General features: G+C 44.0%; 1 protein-coding gene across 1 annotated transcript; it reads left to right on the plus strand.

Moving 5' to 3' along the window:
* The first annotated feature begins 9,364 nt into the window (after positions 1-9,364).
* Positions 9,365-24,379, plus strand: LOC118584680 (sperm motility kinase X-like). Its single transcript, XM_036188926.1, has 3 exons — positions 9,365-10,984; positions 12,999-13,073; positions 24,353-24,379. The coding sequence occupies exons 1-3, from the start codon at positions 9,365-9,367 to the stop codon at positions 24,377-24,379; spliced, it is 1,722 nt and encodes a 573-aa protein (XP_036044819.1).
* The last annotated feature ends 389 nt before the right edge of the window (positions 24,380-24,768 follow it).

The following is a 24,768-nucleotide window of genomic DNA, read 5'->3' on the forward strand; positions in this document are numbered from 1 at the left end:
TAGCCTATATCCTAGACTTGATCAGTGATGCAAGCTGCAGTCCTAGAACTCACCCCTTCTCCCACCACTGCCAGCTGTCTGTAGGGTCACAGGATTTGGATCTATATGACAATACTTTGGATCCTCACCTCACCTTTGTTTATACATAGCTGTAATTTATTTTTACTGATTCCTTTTTGAAAAAAACGAGTACATTAAAAAAAAAAAAAAGATGGGCCAGGCAGTGGTGGCACATGCTTTTAATTCCAGCTCTCGGGAGGCAAAGGGAAGCAGATCTCTGAGTTTGAGGCCAGCCTAGTCTATTGAGTGAGTTCCAGGATAGCCAGGGCTACACAGAAAAACCTTGTCTCAAAAAACCAATCAACCAAAACAACAAAAAAGGAAAAGAAAGAAAAATCATGGGCTGGAAGATGACTCCGTATGTTAAGGATGCTTGTGTTCAAGCCCTACAACTTGAGTTTGATCCCTGGAATACACACAATTGAAGGAGGGAACAGATTTCCCCAGGTGACACTGTCCTCTGACCTCCACATATGTGCTGTGGCTCACATGCACTCACACACACACGCACACATGCAGACATACTTAATAAATGTAATTTAAAATGTTTTCTTGCCTAGAATTCTGATCTATGGTTTTGTTAGTGTGCTGTCTATATGTCCATTAGATCGCCAGCAGTCACAGTTGTTTGCTTTCTTAGAAGATGAAATAGTTGAACAACTGGAAAAATACCCAATCCCTTCCCATTCTCTGTAAATCAATCTTAATCATGTACTGAAAATCCCAATAATTGTGAATGTGTTTCTCAGAGAGCTACTCTTTTCTGGTTTATATATTTTAAGTTTTAAATAATATATTCAACTTTAGAGTTAATGTCTTCCTGGTTAATTGAAATTACCATTATGAAAGGTTTCTGTTTATTCTTAGTGGTGTGGATGCTTTCGCATCTTTTGAGATAGGACCCCACCCCATTGTAACCCCACCCCATTGTAACCCCAGGCTGGCTTAGATCTTCCTGTGTACCTTAGGGTGGCCCAAAACGTTGTAGGCCTTGTTGGCCTCAGCCAGGCTCTTGTGTATAATATCTTTTATTTTTTAAATCAGCTTACAAAGTAAGAGGTTTCCATATGGAACTTTTACTTTGGTTGATTCTCCTTGGACCCTCTATCTATTGTATCATTTTACCCCAACTATCTTTTGCTCTCCTGCATGCTGTTCTGTCATGTTGTTCCTGTGCTGGAGGCCTCATTTTTCCACTATCATGGGCCTCTTTCTAGTTTTTTGACTGTATTATTTTTTATTCCCACCAGTATATACACATTTAACAGAGGTCTTGAACTGTGTTTTTCCCTCATCAAAGATCCTAGCATCCAGAGGTCCTCCTTCCCTCCCCAGCCACCCTCCTACCTCATTGTCTACTAAGGTGTTACATGAGAGAACAAGTCCATTAAACATACTGTTAGGGGATCTGATGGTCTATGCCCCCCCCCCTTGTGTTTTTTCAAGTCAGGGTTTCTCTGTGTAACAGCCCTAGCTGTCCTGTAACTTGATTGGTAGACCAGGCTGGCCTGGAACTCACAGAGATTCATCTGCCTCTGCTTCCTGAGTGCTGGGATTAAAGGCATGTGCTACCAAGCCCAGCTTCTACTTTTCTCTTTAAGAGTCAGTAATCTTGAGTTGGTCCAGCACCACTTGCAGTAAGGTGGATCATATTTTCTATTACATTAGGCTTCTGAACCATCAATGCACACTTCTCTGGAAAACAATAACTCAGAAGAAACAAAAATCAGAAAAGCAATCTCAAGAAACAATTTGCATGTGCTGACACCCAAATCCCTCTAAACAGGAGAGAGGTGTAGTGGGATATGTGTACACTGTGTGAAGGTGTATTGCTGTGATTGGTATAATAAAAAGCTGAATGGCCAATAGCTAGGCAGGGGATATAGATGGGATTTCCAGGGATAGAAAGGAAGAGGAGAAATTAACCTAAGTGCAAGAGAGATGCCAGGAGATACAGAGGAAACACAATGTGTTAGGCCAAGGTCTTTACCCACTGCTCTCACTTGTCTCCTCTGGTAACTTCCAGCCAAGGCCCACTGAAGAAAAGGGAGCAAGAGTGCAGGAAGTTCACGACCTGACCTGCTCTGGAATCATGGTGTTTTGAAGTGGATGTTAACATCTTGCAAAGAATTTTGTTTTGCTTTTGTAGCATGCACGAGCAAGCACACATACACCATGAAAATGAAAAGAATGTCTCACCAAAGAAAAGCCTACATGAAACTTTTGAGACAGGGTGTTGCTCTGTAGGCCGGCAACTCAAACACCCAGCATCCTGCTGTGATGATAGGTAGATACCACCATATGTGGCTTTTGCATGAAATCTGATTCCCATCAATGCTGGCAAACATGCTGGTTAAAATAGGAAGTGAAGAGAAGCAAAGAATGCTGAGAAGTAGAGGGATTATAATGTGGGACTGAGTATGGCAGATAATAGGGGCCCAGGCCAGAACCCAGCACTCTAACTCACTGAGCCTTAGTGTTCTGATGGATACAGATGGATCTAAAGACTTCAACCTGCCCTCATGGCCTAGCTCTGCATACTTTCTCACGTGCTAGTGGTATTACAGCTTCCTACATCTTCATTATAGCTGGTTGGAAAATGCTTCCTGATCCTTCCTAGAGCCCTGCAAACAGTAGGAAATTCCACTCATATCAGCATCTGTAGTGGGTAGCCATCCCAGCCTTGGCCTGGAAGTTCCAACCCCCATTGAGGCTTCGGTAATGGTCACGCCCACAAGGCGGGGCTGAGGGAGGAAGCAGAAGACCCAGGATCAAGAGGAGAGGCTTCTCTTGGTTCTGGAACTGGAACTGGAGGTAGACCAAGCAGAGTTCTCCAGAAAACACTGCCAGACTGCACCATACCTTTCCCAGACCCTGCAACTTATCCCTTCATTTGTAAGTTACCCCACAAAATAAACCTCCCTTTTAACTACATGGAGTGGCCTTAATAATTTCACCAATAAGCATCCTGAGCCCAGCCCAACAAAAGCCTGACTGCTAGCTCATCAGTAAAATGAGCTCATAAACTTTGTTGGTCACAAAATAGTTTCAGGCATCTTCTATCAGTCCCTGCATTCTATCTTAACTTGTTCTTCTTGGTAATGGTTTGGCAACTGGTTTCCTTATTAACAATCATTACTCTCTGTTATTACTCTGGCCAGATTAGTACGTGCACCAACTGTAAGTACCACCCAGTATCAAGCTAGGGAAAACAAAATCATCAAGCCAACACAGGCAACCAACAATGGCTTAAGAGTGTCTAGCCAAAGGTGCCAGAGCATTTGGAAGGAGACATTTAGTGTGTCATTCACTAAAAACAGTCCTAGGAATTGAGGTTTCTTCTTAGCACCTGAGAAATGTAAGTGACTATGTTCTCACTGACTTGAATTCAAAACCCAGTCAAGTATATAAAACCAACTCACACTAAAGTGACAATCTATGAATACCACATGACTTTCCTGTTGTGATAAAACATCATGACCAGAAACAACTTATAGAAGAAAAAGCTTACAGCTCCAGAGGGACAGAGTCCATCAAGGCAGGGAGGCATGGCTATAGGAACAAGAAGCTGAGAGTTCATGTTGGGGACACAGAGGCCCTTGTACTCACAGAGAAGCACTAAGAGAACTAGGAATGTTAATCACACATGGGGATCTCCTCAATGGAGGAGATGAAAATCAAATACCTGCATTCCATCCAGAAACCTGAAAGTGGATTTTGTTAATGACCTGGTGACCTCTTTGCTGTCTGTGGAAGTGGACCCTCACTAATTCCCCAGGATGATTATCCCAGACTCTTCCCTCCCTAGACCATTACCCATCCATAGGGGAGATGTCACATGTACTTTATGACCTGCTGACCTCTATGCTATTGGTCAGAGACCACACTAGATTCTAGGCCTTTTAGCTGTTTTGAAATATTCCTTAACACTGTGTGAAGATGTGTTGCTGTGACTGGTTAGAATGGCCAATAGCTAGACAGGAAGAGGTTAGGCTGGACTTCTGGGGACAGAGAAAACTGTAGGAAGAAGAGAGGTAGGGTTGCCAACCAGAGGAAGCAATGTGGGCAGTACAGAGATGAGGTATCGCTAAGTGGCAGAACACAGATGAATATAAAGATTTATTTATTTATTATGTACACAGAAGAGGGTGCCAGATCTCATTACAGATGGTTGTGAGCTACCATATGGGTGCTGGGAATTGAACTCAGGACCTCTGGAAGAGCAGTTGGTGCTCTTAACCTCTGAGCCATCTCTCCAGCCCGCAGATTAATATAAATGGGTTAATTTAAGTTATAAGAGCTAGTGGGACCAGCCTAAGCTAATAGCCAAGCTTTCATAATTAAGAAGTCTCTGTGTTGTTATTTGGGAGCTGGCTGGTGGGACAGAAAACAACTTGTCACATGGTCACATGTACTATGTAAAAGAGTCTTTATGTAGTCACACCATAAGCTTTATTGTGCACCTGAAATTGGACTGAGACTGATTGTTGCCTGGAAACCTTTTCCCAAATTGTATAGTGTTTTAATATACCAACAACGAGCTGCCTGGCATCAGACTCCTTGAAGCCTGATCCAGGTTGATGAAGTCAATTTGTACCTGGTTTCCATTTGTATCTTTTCATGGGGTTTGGTTTGCTTTCCTGTCTGACACCCTCAGGCTCACATCTTGAACCACAAGCAGTGAAGAAAAAGAGCAGGGGGCTGGAGAGATGGCTCAGAGGTTAAGAACACTGGCTGTTCTTACAAAGGTCCTGAGTTCAATTCCCAGCAACCACATGGTGGCTCACAGCCATCTGTAATGAGATCTGGTGCCCTCTTCTTGCCTGCAGGGATGCGTGCAGGCAGAACACTGTAGACATAATAAAAAAAAAACTTAAAAAAAAAAAGAAAGAAAGAAAAGAAAAGAAAAAAGAAAAAGATCAAACTGGAAGCAGGCAAGGGTTTTTACTCTCAAAGCTGGTCCTTAGTGACATACTCCACACTTCCTAAACCTCCCCAAACAGTGTCAACAACTGGGGACTAAGGGTTCAAATGTCTAAGACTATGGGGGACACTTCTCATCCAAACCACCAAAGATACCAAAATGATTTTCAAAGGAAAGAAACAGCTTCTACATATACATCATAGCTTATTATAAATTATGCCCCTCTATGGGGACCAGGGGTTTAGATTGAGTTCTGGAGGTATAAAATGGTTTATAAACAGAAAAAAGGAGACCGTGGACTAAAGATGGATGTGTCCCCTACTCCTACAAAGTGACACACTTTTCCTTCAAATCCTTCCCTTACTGTGGCTTAGATGTCAGATAATGCTATTGGACCTCTGAAAATCGTGCCCACAACTGAAGAGCAGAACAGGCCTAAATGACATGAGCAGAAAGGAATGCAGGTTTCTTGGCTTGCCCCTGAATCCTGATCCACAGAGGCAGCTCCCACCACACTTTGAACATGTAACTTTGAAGCATGTTTTTAAGTGAGGAAAAAAGAGCACCCGGAAAGTCTCTACAGGGTAACAAGTCTCCCTACAGTATGCATCAATGAGGTCAGAAAACAGTTTTGAAGAACTAAATGCAGATGCTCAAAAATAACATTTTAAGAAGTATTTCCTAAGATCCTTCCTGGGAGAATGCAAGTTTTAGTTAGAAAAATACCTGCCAATGATCTATTTCAACAGACACAGTCAAACTAAAAGTTATGTGGAATTCTGAGTAGGATGGTGGGAGGCACAGATATACTGATTTTTGTTCCCTTCTCTCTAGACCAAGGATTAGAATATATCAGGGAAACCTCTGTTGTGGGAGTTAATGATGGAAGTAAATACAACTGGGAGAGAACAAAGACTATGTAACAAGACAACACTAAAATCTTTTATCAAGGCTGGGAGTGGAGGAGCATGCCTTTAAGCCAAGTACTTGGAAGGATAGGATGAGGCAGGTGGATTGCTATAATCCAAGCCAAGCCAGGAGAGTGTATGACCTTGTCTCACAAAAAAATAAAGCCAAAATTCTGCCCATGTCCTCAGAGAGGTGTCTAGGAAGCAAGAGGTGTCTAGGAAGCAAGTCTAGATGTCTTAGGCAGTGTTCTATTGCTGTGGAGAGACACCATGACCATGGTAACTTTTAAAAAGAAAAACATTCAATTGGGGCTTGCTTATAGGCTCAGAGGTTTAGTTCATTGTCATCGTGGCAGGAAGCATGCTGGCACACAGGCAGACATAGTACTGGAGAGGTAGCTGAGAGTTCTACATCTGGATCTGCGGGCAGCAGGGAGAGACATTTGGCCTAGCTTGAGCATTTGAAAACTCATAGCCCAAGTCTAGTGACACACTTCCTTCAACAAGGCCACACCTACCCCCAACAAGGACACCCCAACTTCTAATTGTGCCACACACCCCCACCAGTGACCAAGCATTCAAATCTATAAGCCTATGGGACCATTCCTATCCAAACCACCACACTATGAAATAACATTAAAAAACAAAAACAAAAACAAAACAAAACAAAACAAAAAAAAACAGGATAAAAGAATAAAACCAAAATTGAAAGGCTGCAACTAATATTGAGGAAATCTAGAATGTGAAACAGATAATTTAAGGACTTGTTCAATTAACAGTATTTTCAAAATGAACAGGAGATACCATGGAGTAATTTAGAGAAACTTTCCAAGTCTGAGAAACAAATTTCATAATTAAAGTGACTAATTACATACTCAATGCAAAGAGAGGGAAAAGACTCACAATGAAGAAAAAGTGTTTTCATCTTTAGGATATTGGGTACCAAAATGAAGCCATGATTTTTTTTTTCATGATGTAAATTTGGAATTCACTAAGAAATGGTCCTAACATAGGTTGGGTGTAGGCACTAAGGGGGTAAGTGCTCTTGGGAAAAGGACAGTGCACACTTGGACTCCTTAAGGGAGGGCCCGTTTCGTTTTAGACCATCAGCTCCTTAAAACAGGAATATCTCCAGTCCTGTTGATCCCTGAATCCAGCAGCTAACAAAGACCCACCCAGCAGGGAACTGCTTCTTGACGGTCATGTCCCTCAAGGAAGAGAGCTAGGAGCTGGAGGCAACCCAAACTCTGATCTTTGGAAAGTGAAGCTATTATAAGTGAGATGGGGTCTGGGAAGTGAAGAAGTGCCGTCATGTGCTCTCCTGTGGCCAGAAGGCAGTGGGGAAAGCCAGGCGGTATGAATAGGCACATTCCCCAGAAACAAGAAAAGGAACATGTGAAGCCTCTTCTCTAAGGCAGCGCTCACACACATCCCCTCAGTACCTACTAGGCACCGGTCACATGACTTCAAACTGGCCAATGAGGAGATCCCATCCTACCTGGCGAGTCTGATTGGCTAAGTTCTAGGCATGTGACCAGTCAGACTCTAGGTCCGGCCCCACAGTTGGAAGTAGGCCAGGGTTGCTGAGACGGTTGGTTCTTGTCTTGTGATTTCAAGGCAGAGCTTTTGCCACGGAGACATTTGAGGCGGAGTTGGCACTTAAGTGCATGTGCACTGAGCCACGAAATCAGGAGAGGTACTTCCTGGTTTACTCCTCCAACACCTAGGTACAGTCTTGTCTGCTTCCGTCTGCCATTAGACTGCTTGCTTTGATGAATTCCCTCACCCTTTGTTGTTTGCCTGTGTAAACAATTTTGGATTAGTAGGTGTTAGGACATCGGCCCTTGTCCCTGCTGTCATTCTGAGCCACCCAAGCCTCTGTGTAGCACACTGTAGACTGTGCGTGGTGGCTTGGGGAACTCAGACCCCTGCAAAGCGCTTTGTGGACCATTTCAGGCAACCTGGACACAGCCCTCTTCCACGTCCCAGAGATTCCTCTTTTATGTTCAGGCTCTTCCAAATCCCCAGACTGCATATGAGCGAAAACCAGTGGTATTTGTCTTTGTGGGACTGGCTTGTCTCATGTAACACAGTCATCTCCAGTCCCGTATATTTTCCTGAGAATGACACTTGGTTCTTAAGGCTGAGTATGTGGTTTTTGACTTGGGTTGCATACTGTATTTATCAATTTGTATATATGGAACTATCCTTACATTCATGGATGGAAGCGTTTAATGTGTTGTTGAATTTGGTGTGAATATTAAATATTATCATTAAGGATTTCACATCTATGTTTAAGGAAATTGACATAATTTTTAAATAATTTTTTGTTTATTATATCTTTAGTTTTTTATTAAAAAATAGTTTTAAAAAATTTTTATGTGCATTGGTGTTTTACTTTCATGTATGTCTTTTGAGGTGCTGGATCCCCTGGAACTGGAGCCATAGAGAGTTGTGAGCTGCCATGTGGGTGCTGGGACTTGAACTTGGGTCCTCTGGAAGAGCAACCAGGGCTCTTAACCTCTGAGGCATCTTTCCAGTGCTCCCTTTGTATAGTTTTTGTACAAGGGTAATATTGGTTTTGTGGAAGGTGTTGGAAAGTATCCCTATCCTTCTATTTTATTCAATACTTTGAGGAACACTGAGTTCTCTTTAAATATCTAATATTTGGTCCTGGGCCTTTTTTTAAATTTAATTTCTTCTTTAATTTTCAACTTCATTGGTTGTTATTTATCTATCTAGGTGTTTTATATGTCTTTGTTCATTTTTGCCAAGTCATATGTGTTTAGAAATTTGTCCATTTCTTCTAGTTTTACAATTTAATAAAGTATAGATTTACAAACTATTTCCTAATGAATTCTCAACCTGTGGGTCACAACCTTTTTGGGGAGAGTCAAACAAACCTTTCACAGGGGTCACCTGAGACCACCAGAAAACACAGATACTTACATTATGATTCATAACAGTAGAAAATTACAGTTATGAAGTAGCAATGAAATTATTTTATGACTGGGGGTCACCACATCAACTGTATTAAAGGGTCACAGCATTAGGAAGGTTGAGAACCACTGCTGTAGAGTTGAGTCATATCTGTTCTAATTTTGCTTTCTTTAGCATCTGCTTTTATTAATTTGTGTCTTCCCTTTCTTGGTTAGTTTGGGTAATGGTTTTGTCAATTTTGTTTATCATTTAAAGTAACTGTTTCTTTGACTCTTTATGTTACTCCTTTGGTTTCCATATCATTAATTCTAGGTCAGATCTTTATCGTCTGTTATCACCTACTGTTTGGGGCTTTAGTTTCTTCTGTATTCTATGACCTTGAAGTGTATTATGAGGTGGTTTGACACATCTCTAATTTTGTGATAATAGGTATTTATAGCTATGAACTTGCCTTGTAGACCTGCTTTTATCAGTTGGCATTGTGATTGAAGTCCTCAACTTGCAGGAAAGAGAAGGGAGGAAGGAGGTGGTGATGCAGCTGGAGCCAGAGGCCAGCTCCTCTGAAGGGGTGACCCTCACAGATCATTACATGATCCTCAGGACCCTTGGCAAAGGCAGCTTTGCTGAGGTGAAGCTGGCCTGCCACCTCCACACAGGGGTTTGGGTTGCTGTCAAGATCCTGGAAAGGGGTGAGAAGAACGATTCTGTTATGGCTGAGATAGATATCATTAAGTCACTGGACCACCCAAACATTATCCAACTGTTCCACATCATTGAAAACAGAGAACATACCTATATGGTGATGGAACATGCTGCTGGGGGAGATCTGGTGAGCCACATTGAGAAAGTGGGCTGTCTGAAGGAGGAAGAGACCCACCGCATCTTCACACAGATGGTGTGTGCAGTTAACTACTGCCATGAGAATGGTATTGCACACAGGGACATCAAACCAGACAACATCCTGCTGGATGGCAAAGGAAGCGTCAAACTGTGTGACTTTGGCTTGGCCATCAAAGTCACCTCTGGGCAGAGGTTCAAGGGGTTCTGTGGCACCCTTGAATATTGTGCTCCAGAGATTTTCACTGATGTAGAATACGATGCACAGGCAAATGACATCTGGAGCATGGGAGTGGTTTTATATACAATGGTGACAGGGCGCTTCCCATTTGAGGCAAAGACCTATTCCCAGATGAAGGAGAAGATGCTGCATCCTGAGTACTCCATCCCATCAATGCTTTCTCAAAACATTGTAAACCTCATTGTGCAGCTGTTCACCGTGAATCCTGAGCGGAGGCCCAAGATATGTGATATTATGCAGCACCAGTGGCTCAAGGGTAGCGAAGGACTTCCCAAACTAGCATCTTCTTTAGGGACACACCCCAGCAACCCAACTCCCAGCATTGTGGTGGCCATGTTGGCCATGGGTTACAATGCCAAGGACATTAGAGACTCTTTACGTGAAAAAAAATTTAATAACATCATGGCAACTTACCTAATTTTAAAGCATCAGTCACCCTGGAGGGATAACACTAGCCATCATCAGATGAAGCCTGTGCGGCATGATGTTGCCATGACACCTGTAAGTCCTCCTACCTTTCATCGCCCCCTAAAGAGGACGGGGAATGAGCCTGCTCTTCGCATTTTCACCTTCTCAGCCATATACTACATGTGTGATAGTGCCAAACTTGCCAGGAAGAAGGGATGCAAAGGATACAGCATGCCTGACATCCCATGCTGCCAGCCAAAGAGAATCCTTCCTCCCAACACAGATGCCTGGCATGCTCCTGTGGCTGCTCAGCTTGTGAGCAGCAGCTTTTGGGAGACCAGCATGACCTCCAAGGGTGTGTCCTTAGGTAACACATCTTCAGAATGTATTTCTTCTGAAAAATATTTGTCCTATAAGGTACCCCAGAATGTAGTCACCACTGAGATCAGCTTGTGCACCCAGAATGTACCATCTGAAAAGAATTCCAGAGAGGCACACACAGCCTCTCCTCATAGCCTACACCAAGGCTGGAGGAGATTGAAGAGGAGAATGGGGAATGGTGTGCGGAGACTATGCTGTTGCCTGCCAACCCAGCAGACAAGTCAGGTTTTCAAGAAGAAAGTGACTCCAGTGGATGGGGAAGGCAATGGAGTTACACAAAATCAGGTATGTGGGGTGGCGAAGGTGGACTGAGGCATTTCATTATTTATGCATTTCCAATGTCATTTCCAATTGACACACGATAACCATTCCATTTATGGGAAATGCAACTTAACATGTCTGTGAGTCCAGAAGGAACAACCCTGAAGCATCACCTTCTGTATAACCTGTGAAAGTTTAGCTAGAGAAAGACAGCAGAGGATAAAGGTTAGAGGCCACAAAAGCAGCAGGAAGGGGTTGGCTAAAGTGGGCACATGTTAGTCAGTGGGAGAGCTGTGGCACAGCAGGGTGAGCAGCAGTCAAGTGCCATGTCTTTACTCCTTCCTCCCTTCCCTCCTCCCTCCCTTCCTCCCTTCCTCCCTCTCTTCCTCCCTCCCTCCCTCCTTCCTTCCTTCCTTCCTTCCTTCCTTCCTTCCTTCCTCCCTCCATTCCTCCTTCCTTCCCTCCCTCCCTCCCTTCCTCCCTCCCTCCCTCCCTCCCTCCTCCCTTCCTCCCTCCTTCCTCCCTCCCTCCCTCCCTTCCTTCCTCCCTCCCTCCCTCCTCCCTTTCTCCCTCCTTCCTCCCTCCCTCCCTCCCTCCTCCCTCCCTCCCTTCCTCTCTCCCTTCTTCTTCCCTCCCTCCCTCCCTCCTCCCTCCCTCCCTCCCTTCCTCTCTCCCTTCCTTCCTTCCTCCCTCCTTCCTTCCTCCCTCCCTCCCTCCCTCCCTCCCTTCCTTCCCTCTCTTTCTTTTCCTTCCTTCCTTCCCTCTCTCTCTTTCTCTCTCCTTTCTTCCTCCCTTTCTTCTCTCTCTTTCTTTCTTTTCCTTCCTTCCTTTTTTCTCTTTCTTTCAGATTATTGTTTTTATTTTATTGCAATGGTGTTTTGCCTGCGTATTTGTCTGTGTGGGTGCCAGATCCCTTGGAACTGGAGTTACAGACAGTTGTGAGCTGCCATGTGGGTGCTGGGAATTGAACCTGGGTCCTCTGGAAGAGCAGTCAGTGTTCTTAACTGCTGAGCCATCTCTCCATCCCCCAAATCTTTTAAAGTAGTTATTTGTTTATTGTTTGTTTTGTTGTTGTTGTTTCGAGACAGGGTTTTTCTGTGTAACTGTCCTGGCTGTCCTGGAACTAGATCAGGCTGGCTTTGAATTCACAGAGATCCACTTGCCTCTGCTGTAAATTTCAAAATCACTAAGAGAGTCTTTTTCGTGTGTCTTTCTGCTTTTAAGTGTTGAGGCATGCACTCTGTGCACTCCGAGTCATGGGATGGGAATCAGCCGGATATAGACTGGCACAGCTGCAACATGTATCATGTAGAAAGTTCAGGTGGCAGTGTGCCTGCATGCCCATCATAGAGGCCTCTGTCCGGCACAGGAGAAGGTAAGTAAATGCTTGTAGGTTTCTCCACAGGAAATCTTAGTGATAAGGAATAAGGCCTGGGGTTAGATGTCACAGCATCCTGCTCAGAGCAGGAGTGTGAGCCAAGATGATGCCCAAAGCTGCCGAGGGACAAGAAGCCCCATTTTGCCCCATACTGGGGGGAGGGTACAAGACATTTGCTGGGGCACACAACTTCCTGCTCTGCTCATGTGTCTTTCCATTTTGGTTTCTAGGGCAGGGGAGATGGTTTTCCACATGGGGGAAGAGTTCTTTCATCAGAGAGACTGTTACTAGTGGAACCTGTGATCCCAGGTTGGTGGATGACCTTGACGGAGTAAGTATGGGGAGGCAAGATGGTAGCTCTAGGGCTATGTGGTTCCTATATACTGGGACTCAGAGCAGATCACAGTGGGGGAAGCCTGATCTGGGCAATGTCCCCTAGGACAGTTGCATCCCCTCACTCCTTAATTTCCTCTGACTGCTGTTGGTTTTGCTACATGCTCCATGTTCCCGATTTCCTCCCAGGCCAGGAGACCTAGCATGCTGGTCCAGCAAATCAGAAAGGGAAGGGAAGGGAAGGGAAGGGAAGGGAAGGGAAGGGAAGGGAAGGGACCCTTGGTGTGAGGACTTTTCATCAGAGCCAAGCCTGTCTTTTTCTGATAGGACAGTGCCAGGGAGCTGGAGAAGAACGCATATCACTTTGGCTGGACTGCTAAGATGGTGTTCCACTTCAGAAAGGTGAGTGGGCCTTGCCAGGCCTGGGGCACAGTGTTCTCACATCGCATTATTAGTAGAACTAAGTTCTATCCAGTGTCCACCTTTGGGGTCAGGCCTTGACAGAAACCTTGGTTATCACTGGACTAGGACTTTCAGCCCACTGTGTCAGTTTGTGTGTCTTTTTGTGTGAGTCGTCTGTAGTGTTCTGGATACCTTCTTAGTGTATTGAAGAGCAGCTGCCCACTGCAGGAGGCAAATGTATGGGCAGTTCATTGCTGAGAATGTCATTGAGTCCACTAAGTACTGGCTTGTGGGAGAAGACACATTTCTAGGACCTTCTCTTACCTTGACACTGGCCTGGGTACAGAGCAGGAAGCATGAGGCTGCTGAGGCCAGCCTACCTCAATCCCAAGCACAGCTGTCATTGCCCATGCCTTATGGAGAGGAGCAAAGGTGACTGAGAGAAGGCAGTATTGAGGCTTTGGAGGGACCCTGGAGCTATTCGGGTGGGTAGCGGGTAACATACCTCCTCTCTGATCCTGGCCCCAGACCACTGTGGAGAAGTAGCTTGTGTTGACAAGGGTAGACAACCTCCCTTGCACTTGTATGGGCATGACAGCTACCCAGCCGCTGGCCACTGGCTCCCATCTAATTTGGATTCTAGAACCATGAACACAGGTGAGCCTCATGCCTAGCACAGGAAACAGGCCCAGAGATACTGAATAGCCTGCTAACAGCATCAGCACAGGTCTAGGTCAGCAGGTAACTACTGAGCAAGGTCCTTGCTCCCGACTGCACACTCATGATGCCAAGGCCTGGGAATGGGGGAGTCATGTGTTATGGCTCCCAGTCATGTGTCAGGCTCCCAGGAAGCACAGTCCAAGCGAATCATGGGCTCTAGTGCCAGCTAGTGGTCTCCAAATTCCCAATGGGCTTCCACCAGGCATCAGCTGTAATCTACTGGGGACTGAAGCACAGTGCTTACTCCCCACTCACAGCCCACAGCCCATCCTCCATTATCAGCTCACCCAGGCAAGTAAACCTTTTTGACCCCATGCCGGTTTAGACTTTTAGCCTCAAGGACCTACCTCCCACCATGCACCAGACACGAATACCAAGGGCTGTATCTGTCCCTCTGACTGTCCTGTGTGTCCTCCATGTCATTGTGCAGGGAAGATTGATTTATTTTCTAGAATTCCATGGTGGGATCCTAATCTCCAAAGCAAAGGTCATTGGAAATGGGGAGTTGGATGGTTGTCAGGCTTAGGTCATGAATGTGGGGCTCCCTTAATTCCCTTCTAGGAATGCTGAAGGGGCTCCCAGAGTCTCTCTCATTCCTTTGTGATAACACAGCTGAGTCAGTCATGGTAACTCTTCACCAGAACTGACTCTGCAAGGCACTGTCTGGGGCTCTAGCCTGTAGAACCATGATAAGGCAGTGTGTGGTTACATTCACCTAGTCTGTCATGTGGCTGAGCTGACTGACAAAATGCACAGAATGATCTGGAACCTAGGGTTAATGACTGGGGCAATGGTGCAGATGCCTGCAGAGAATAAAAATGGTGTGAGGACTCCAAAGATTACCACAGAGAGTGTCTATCACCTGGCTGTCCTAAGAGAAAGTCCCCGTAACGGTGGGGTGTGGATATATGCATAGATCTCTCTCAGGTCTGCACTCTTACCTTTTCCTGAGTTGTGGTCTGGGGTGAAAACACTTAAGTCCATGCCAGAAGATAAACAGGACCATCATATTGTCAGGTATTGTTGTTTTTGACTCCTTTGGGGGACCCGCCACCCAGCTCCAAAATAAATCACACACAAATTTCTAGGGCCTTCTCCTTTTATTTTTTAAGAAAAAAATTTCGTTCATTTTACACACCAAAGATCCCCCTCTTCCCTCCTCCCACTCCCCCTCAGCCTCCTTCCCAACCCACCCACATCCCCCCCCCCCAAGAAAGCAAGGCCTCCCCTGGGGAGGCACATCCAGTAGAGGCAAGTTCAAGTCCCTCCCCCTGCTTCAAGGCTGCATGAGGTGTCTCATTGTAGATAGTGGGCTCCAAAAAACCCAGAGGCTTATTCTTTTTTCTTTTCTTTTCTTTTCTTTTCTTTTCTTTTCTTTTCTTTTCTTTTCTTTTCTTTTCTTTTCTTTTCTTTTCTTTTCTTTTCTTTCTTTCTTTCTTTCTTTCTTTCTTTCTTTCTTTCTTTCTTTCTTTCTTTCTTCTTCCTTCCTTCTTTCCTTCCTTCCTTCCTTCCTTCCTTCCTTCCTTCCTTCCTTCCTTTCCTTTCCTTCCTTCCTTCCTTTCTTTTTTTTTTTTTTTTTCAAGACAGGGTTTCTCTGTAGTTTTGAGACCTGTCCTGGACTAGCTCTGTAGACCACATTGGCCTCGAACTCACAGAGATCCACCTGCCTCTGCCTCTCGAGTGCTGGGATTACAGGCGTGCACCACCACCCGGCTCCAGAGGCTTATTCTTAATTATGATTGCCTGGCCTTAGCTTGGCTTGTTTCTTGCCAGCTTTCCTTAACTTTAAATTATCTCATCTACTTTTTGCCTCTGGGATTTTCCCATTCTCATTACTTCTGTAAATCTTTACTCTTGCTCCATGGCTTGCTGTGTAGCTGGATGGCTGGCCCCTGGAGTCCTCCTCCTTTTCTCCCTCCTCTCATTTTCCTCCCAGATTTCTCCTTCTATTTATTCTCTCTGCCTTCCAGCCCTGCCTGTTTCTCTCTCCTACCTTACTGTCGGCCATTCAGCTCTTTATTAGACCATAAGGTGTTTTAGGCAGTCACAGTAACACAGCTTCACAGAGTTAAACAAATGTAACATAAACAAGAGTAACACACCTGAAAATAATATTCCACATCAGTCAAGACTAAATCTGAATTATATCTCCGAGGACACCAGGACCTCTGTCTAATCCAGTCCTCTCTCTGGTGTGGTATTGCTGTTCCTCAAAATGTTCTCTGGACTGGCCAGTCACCTTCAGCACCTTTCTTGTCCATCTCACACTCCTCATGTCGGAGACCCAGACAGACCTTACAGGTACGAGTGACACTCACGTGAGGAAGCAGGAGTCTGAGACAGGTGCTGCTGGACCAGAGTCTTTTTTTAAAATGTATTTATTTATTTATTATGGATACAATATTCTGTTTGTATGCATTTCTGCAGGCCAGCAGAGGGCGCCAGATCTCATTACAGAAGGTTGTGAGCCACCATGTGGGTGCTGAGAATTGAACTCAGGACCTCTGGAAGAACAGCCAGTGCTCTTAACCTCTGAGCCATCTCTCTAGCCCGTGGACCAGAGTCTTGATATGCTGCCAGTGCCAGAAGTTCCCATAGACGCTATCTGGTTTGAACAAGTAGTTTTCTGGTGGGTTGGCATGGAGGTTGGCTGGGATCTCCATATGTCCCTTTTGGAGGTGGTGCTGTATTGAATGGGGACACTACAGAGACTAGCTGGACTGGCATTGTGGCAATAGGGTGAGGGCTCAGGACCCAAGTCTCCTTGAGGGGCTGGGTAGTTACAGTGACTGGGACATTCACGAAGGTGTTCATGACAGGTTCTATCACAAGGATCCCAGGGACACATTTGAGGGAGGCCTGTGTAAGTACCATGTTGGTATTGTAGACAGGCTTGGCAAGCCTTCCTGGTGTCTCAACTTGTACCATGTTCAGAGACACAGTGGCACCCATCTCCTGCTACCAAAGACAACTCAGGCAAGGTGGACAGCACTAGAGGGTTGTCAGGAGAGACCTCTGCTGTTATAAGGGGTCCTGGGGGCTCCCAGAATAACTCAGGTGCTGGCTGGGGAGCTGGTAGGGGAACAGAGGGTTGCAAATGTAGGCAGGAAGGCACCAGGTTCATCAGACATGCTTATCCCAGAGAAGATGCTGGGGAGATAAAAGAGAGAATGGATGGAGGAGGACAGCTCCCTGGTCCCAGTAAGTCTCAACAGGGCAGTGTCAAGGAGATTGTACTGTTTGCAGATTTCCCTGATGGAATTCCATGCTGGGTTCATCTGGCTGAGCACTGTTCCAGCAGGGATCTTCCTCTCCATCCACCAAGATTCCCTGATCCCTGTCTGTGGAGAGGAGCCCTCAGCTTTCCCACCTCTGAGAGGCTTTTTCTGAAATCCCTGGCAGAAAACTCATCAGTGGTCTAGCTGTCTTCCCAGAGATGGATCTCTTTGTCTTGGTCTGGACTACCATCCCAGTGATTATGCTCACAGGAGACAAGGCACCATCAATGAGGGCTAGTTTCTAGAAGGGCCTCTGTGAAGGTGGCAGATTTCAGATATTGACCTCATCCCCTTCTGAGTGTTCCTCCCACATTCTCAAACCTCCCTCCCTTTCTAGTCCAGCACAACAAACCAAAAACATCTGTGTGCAACCCTCCAAGTCAGCACCCTAGAATCCTGGAGGTGACCCTGTAGCATGCTGCTGCTCCCTCTCCTAATGCCTCCCATGAGAAACAGCAATGGGATAGATTCTGGCAGCCCCACACTGCCCTGATGGCCATTGGTCCCCACCATGGTTGGGAGCTCTTCCCACAGCACTGGTGTGTAAGACAGCCATGCAGTTCCCTGACACCCTGTCCTTGCAAGCCCAGAAGTGGTTAGGGAAGTCTGTAAAGGGCCAGGGAATGATGAGTGGAGGGAGTGTCAAATTGTTTCTCATATTCCTAGCACACTGGCTTCATGGATGCCATTCTTCAGTAGACCTTCATTATTACCCTCATCCCAATCCCTGCATCCTTCCAGCAGATGTAGGCTTTTTGAACGTTTTCACAATGTTTATACATTCTATGCAGAATTCAGAACCTATATTTAGGTAAATACATGTTCCTAAGATACAAAAGAGGAGAGAGTGAAAAGTAGGTTCTTCTTGGGAGATCCATGGATCTTCTTGCCATGTCCATATTATTCTTTAGGAAGCAATCCCAATGTGTCCACCAGTGCAGTGCTGGGATATCTGCATTCTCCAGCATGATGACCTAATTCCCAGTTACCTCTTCTGGAGGCTCCAGCCCACCAAGTAACCACTTAGTATGTAGCCCACAGGATGCAAGTCAGAAATCAGTTTTTGGATTAGACAGTGTTGAGTCCTTTCACTGTAAGCAAATACTTGACAGACATATGTATTGCCCTTCCACCTCAAGATCTGGATTAGAAGTAGATCGTCCCGACTCAGATCAAACATAAATCCCTCACAGATGTGCCTTCCATTTTTGGGTTTTAGTCAATTCCAGATGTATTCAAGCTAACTACTAAGAGTAACCATCACAAGTCTACACATTGTCAACTTGACACACAATCATGTCTCCTTATGTCATGATTAATTTCCAAATGAAAACAATAACTAGGTCATACTTAGCCAGATCATAATTACCCCTAACATGATATAACTATGCCTCATACAACTACAAAATCATTATAAATTTAGGTGACAATGTCCCTCAAGGGACATTCTTTTAGTATCTCAAACTTAGATATTAGCCATTGATATTCTCTTAATTGATGTTACATCACATGATAAAGAAGTTGATGAAGAAGACACAAATATCTGCACAAATGCATTCTTAACAAAATACGATAGAAATACTCAGGTCAATTATAATCCTCTTTTCTGCAGCTGGTTATGTGGGCTTGCTGGTATTTGTTGTAACTACCTTCCTCTAAGGTATTTCCCCATCCTAGGGAAGCAGCTCAGCAGGTCTTGGCTCTTTTCTTGGAGGCGTGACTCACACCTTCACTCTTGACAGGTCTGTGCCCTTTGTCATCCTGACTAGATTAGGCTGTGGTAGTCAAACAAACTTTTGACACCCTTTTAAACTCACTAAGTTCTTTAGTAGTGTGGTACACCTCTTCATGAATTATACTTTCTATCCCCCCTTTAGGAGACTACTTTGCATTACATCTGGTTATAGGTCTAGAGGGATGACATCCCTGAGGGATGTCAGTATTGACTTGCCTGGCATGTCCTTCAGAGAAAGTCACTGTTGATTTAGCAGACAATGAAGGATTAATTTCTTCAGTCAAAGATGAAAAAAGCAATATATCAACGGCTAGGGCTTAGGGTAGATATACTACTTCCTCAGATGAGATAAACCTTTGAGAAATCTGAGGATTCAAAGTTCTCATCTTCAATAGGGTCCCCCTAGACATCTCCATCTCAAGTTACAGGACCCCATTCTTTACCAATTAATGCCCTTATTTTAACTGCTGACACTCTCTGAGGCTGGGACTTGAGTTTTTCTGTAGTTCAGCCAACTTTGAATGAAGGTTTAGGTTTGATTTTCCACAACTTGAACTCTGTAGCTGCTGGAAAGAAGATTATCTTCCAAGATACACGTAGAAAGCTTTGGACCAGTAGTTCTCAACCTACCTAATGCTGTGACCCTTTAATATAGTTCCTCATGTTGTGGTGACCCCACAATTATTTTCATTGCTACTTCATAACTGTAATTTTGCTACTGTTATGAATCACATGCAAATATCTGTATATTACCATGGTCTTAGGTGACCTCCGTGAAAAGGTCATTTCACCCCCCAAAGGGGTAGAGACCCATAGGTTAAGAACCACTGCTTTAGACTGTTTATGCACATCTGGAGCCAGTCAGTTTAATCACTAAGTTCATTGTTGTCCTTCACTGTATTCTGAGATGCTAGAAGTTGGTTAGTTTTACATGGAACTCATCCCTATCCTTTGCCAATTTATCCAATCATGCTAAGAGCAACCAACTAGCATAATCATATTTTTTTCCCACAAACTTTCAAAAGTTTTATATACAGAGTCAACAAATTCATTGCCACCCACAATTAGTGAATCAGAATAACCAAATTTATCTCTGTATGTTTGTAATATAGACCATACCATTGGCTTTCAGAACTTTCTGAGCTCCTAGGAGAGGCTTCAGTGACTGGAGAGGGTTGGATAACTGTAGGTGTTGGCAAATGGGAAAGCCTATTCCAGATACTTAAAAGATTCACCCTTATACTTCTGTTGCTCTAGAACCACTTCTGGTACCAAATGAATCTCTATCTATCTATCTGTCTGTCTGTCTATCTATCTATCTATCTATCTGTCTATCTATCTATCTATCTATCTAGAAATTGGATTTATTTCTACAGACTGTGGTCCAGTTAATCCAACAATGGATGGCTGTGAATAGAAAGACCAAGAAACCAGTAGTTGTTCATTCCACAAGGCTAGGTGTCTCAGCTGGTCTTCAGTGTACACTGGAATCCTGAAGAAGTAGACTCCAATGCCAGTGAAGGAATGGACATGCTAGCAAGGCTAGAGCAAGCAGGTAAAATGTAAAAGCTTCCTTCTTACCCATCTTTGTATATAGGCTTCCAACAGGAGGCATGGCCCAGATTAGATCTGGATTAAAGATTTGGATTAAAGATATGTATTCCTACCTCAAAGATCTGGATTAGAAGTAGATCTTCCCACTTCAAATTAAGCAGACATCTCTCTCAAGTGTGCCTGCATTTTTGGGTTTTAATTCCAGATGATATAGTCAAGTTGACAACCAAGAATAGCCCACACATAAGTATGAATCTTGTCTCTATGAAAAACTATAACAGCTTTACATAAAAATATTTAGGCTTATATGATGACCTGACATATGAAGTAGCCATTATTCTCTACTGAGCTTCTGGACTCAGTGAGAGTAGGGTTAGATGTGAAGAACAATACAGCGGGATTGAGGTTTCCTATGCTCAGGATATCACCCAGCATCCCAGTTGATTTCCTGTCGCCTGCAAGATGTAGGACTCTCAGCTATTCCTACAGCACCATGTCTGCCTGCCTGCTGCCATGCTCCCTGCCATGATGATAATGGACTGAACCTCCAAAATTGTGAGACCCCTCAATTAAATGTTTCCCTTATAAGAGCTGCTGTGGTCATGGTGTCTTTTTACAGTGGTAGAAACCTTAACTAAGACAGGATCCAAGAAAATGTTATTTAAATGAAAGTTCTGAAGGTAGAAGAAAGTGTTTTAAGACATGTAAATTCAAGTTCTGAAGATATAAGAAAGTGATTTAGGGCAAGAGAAAATGTTTCAGATTTCTTTTCCCCTCAATGCTATTGTTATATTAAGATTTCAAAGGTTTATACCTTTTCTTTTCTTCTTACTCTGTGTCTGGCTGTGTAGCTGGGTGGCTGGGTGGCTGCGTGGGTGGCCCCTGAAGTCCTCCTCCTTCCTCTCTTATTCCTTGATCTTTCTTCTTTTTCTCTCAGATTTCTTCTATCTATTCTCTCTGCCTGCCAGACTTCCTATCCTTTCTCCTTCCTCGCTATTGGCTCTTCAGCTCTTTATTAGACCATCAGGTGTTTTAGACAGGCAAAGTAACACAGCTTCAAGGAGTTAAACAAATGCAACATAAAAGAATGCAACACATCTTTGCATCATTAAAGCAAATGTTCCACAGCATAAAAAAAAGTAACACACCTGGAAACAATATTCTACAACAGAGTAGTTTAATAATGTCACCTCTTTTCCAATCCCTGATTATTTAATAATAATAAACAAAAGAGGGAATAATAAATAATAAAAGGGCTAAGGAAAAACACCCTGACTCTGACTTGACTCCAAAATCAGGGCTAAGGACTTGAAATCCCACCAATCTCCAAGATTGCCCCACAGCCAGGCCACAGAGTCCCACCAATCCCTGAGCACAGACTCCCATCAATCTCTGAGTTTGCCACAGAATCAGACCACAAACTCCACCAATCCCAAGCCACCCTGGAAAGCCCTGTCCCCACCCCTCCAGCCCTATCTAAGTCCTGTATTCTGTTCAGTTTATGGCCCCTTCTCACCCCAGCAGAGGTGGCTACCCTCCTGGATTTTCCCCTCATTAAATCCCTTGAATGCGGTTTGTTGTGCTGTCTGACACTTTTGCTAGAGGTGAGTCCAGCTGTAACACATTTGCCAGAGCAGAGCAGAGCTGTAACGCTTCTGACCTGAGTGGAACTGTCACACTTTCACAGGGGAAACTTTCCCCTAGTGGGGCAGAGCTGTAACACTTCCCCAGACCTAAGCAGAGTTGTAACACTTTTGCTGGGGAATCCCTCCCAGTTGGGAGTAGAGTTGTTACACTTACATGGGAGGGTGGGGGAAGGAACCTTTCCCAGGAGCAGAGCTGTAATACTTCAGCCGGAGCAGAGCTGCAATGCTTTAAGTACACATGTAGGAAGTAAGGATATATGTATGTGAAGGAAAGAGGAGGTTGTGAGTTTACACAGGCAGGCATGGGGACTGCACTGCATTGGGGCCTATAATATAGTTGCCTATTGGTACTGAAGATGTAGGAAGTGGTTTCTATCAGCTAGGGCTAATTCTGGGTTTGCATTTGTATTTTAAATGGTATTTATATACCTAAAACACTTCTGAATGTTTTGGGTATTTAAAGCAGTTGTGTACGTACAACTGTGAGTACCTGAAATATACAAATTTGTTCTTAAAAATGAGATCATTAGGCACAATAAAATTGCACTAGAATTGGTTAATGGTAGTGTATTTCTAGGTGTGTATGGGATATGCATGTTTGAGGGGTGAGATTGGGCAGCTGTATTATTATATAGGTATGGAATATGGTTTAGTGTGTGGTGTCATTTAGTGTGTTACAGAAGAATATATTCAGGTACTGGAATGTTTGCATGTATATGTGTGGGAGTTGTATGTATATAAGACACTACAGAAATTAGACAATACACAGATATATGTGTATGTTTGTATCTTTATCTTCTCTCTTGGTGCTGGTCATAGAACCCAAGGTTCTATCTATGAGAGATTAATATTTTTTTTGCATCCTATGAATGTTTGGCTATCCATTTGTGGGTTTTATGGATGTGTATATTTGTGCTGTCTGAGAATACAAGGGCTTGGGGATCATCTTTGTGTTTATTATTCATTGAGATCTTGAAGATGCTGCAAGAATGTGTGGCCTTAATGTTGGTGCTTGCTCATGTGTATTTGATAAATAGAGGTTATTTGTGGATTTTGACTCTTGATACAGTCAAAGGGCTGATACAGGTGTTTTCTGGTAGATGTAGGAGGTTCCTTGTTTGCCCTTAGAAATGAAGAGGCTGTGCCAATTGTGCATCCATGAATTGTGGAGCATAGTCATTTGGGGACTCTGAGATTTTATGTGGGTCTGTTTCGGAGTGGTATGTGAAAAAATTATCAAGATACTTGCTGGTCTTATGATTTATGCCTATTGTTTTTCTATTGTGTGCACATAGGCACCATGTACATATTTGTAACAGTCACATGTGGCTAGTGTGTGCATACTTGTAGCAGGGGCAGGTGAATACTCAGGCTATGTAGGTTTCTTTTCTTTGAAAGTTAGCTAGTAAAAGTTGGTATGTTTGTGTATTTACAGTATAGGTATCACTTGTATGCATGTGCTCACAAGCTCTATGTTCAGAAATTTGTGCTGTGATTTTGGGGTGGAGGTTCTTACATGGGGAGCAGGTGGACTCTGTGCTGCATTCATGTGGAAGGGTGTGGATGTGCAGTAGCTGGCATTGATAGTGGATGGTGCTTATCTTTCCCTACTGTGTTCTGTGACATCAAGTTGGCAGGTTAACATTGGTCCTCTTGGTATAGTTATATAATATAAACATTAAGGCTCTCACTCCCCTGTAGGATAGTCCTAACATTTAATGGCATACCTGTATATATGTGCACACACATGCCTGTGTACAATATATAATGCCAGATTTTTTTTTTTTTTGAGAACATCCAGGCCTCAGTAGGTTTACATGTATTAGAGGTTTACATGAAATCTGAGTAGGCTCTTGCAGCTGGAGTTTTCTCCAGTCCTGCCTGGGCCAGCAGCCACTCAGACCCAAATAAACACACAGATACTTATATTAATTAAAACTGTTTGGCCTAATGGCTCAGGCTTCTTGCTAGCTAGGTCTACACTTAAATTAACCCATAATTCTTATTTATGTTTAGCCACGTGGCTTGGTACCTTTTCCCAGTTCTACCTTCACATCTTGCTTCTTCTGTGTCTGGCTGTCAACGCCTGACTCAGCCTTCCTGTTCCCAGAATTCTCCTCTCTGCTTATCCCACCTATACTATACTTCCTGCTTAGCTACTGGCCAATCAGCATTTTATTTATTAACCAATCAGAGCAATACATTCACGGCATACAGAGTGATATCCATAGCAGGCCCTCAAGATATTGACCCTGGTAGTTCTGGGCACTGCTCTTTCTAGGCTTGGTAATTATTTTGGAACAAAGAGTTTTCATAAATGTTGACTTTGGACTCTTCTTTATGTAGATGGATTCAGAGATGTCTGTGTCTTAGGCATGCAGATGCTCCTTCAGAATGGTTGGTCAGGGTTGGGGATTTAACTCAGTGGTAGAGCACTTGCCTGGCAAGCGCAAGGCTCTGGGTTTGATCCTCAGCTCAAAAAAAAACAACAAAAAAACAAAAGCAAAAACAAAAATCCAGAATGTATGGTCATGGTACATAGGTGTCAAATGGCTCATGTGACAGATGTCTGTGCAGAACATAACTTTCATGGTGTGTTGTCTGTATGGATGGCATGGTGACCGTTACGGAAGCCTCAATGGGGGTTGGAACTTCCAGGTCAAAGCTGGGATGGCTACCCACTACATCTGTCTTCTAATCTATTTATATGGTTGGAGTACATTTATCAATTTATATCTGTTGAACCATCCTTGAACCTCTGG

This window comes from Onychomys torridus, chromosome 5, assembly GCF_903995425.1.
Source record: "Onychomys torridus chromosome 5, mOncTor1.1, whole genome shotgun sequence".
NCBI classification, from domain to species: domain Eukaryota; kingdom Metazoa; phylum Chordata; class Mammalia; order Rodentia; family Cricetidae; genus Onychomys; species Onychomys torridus.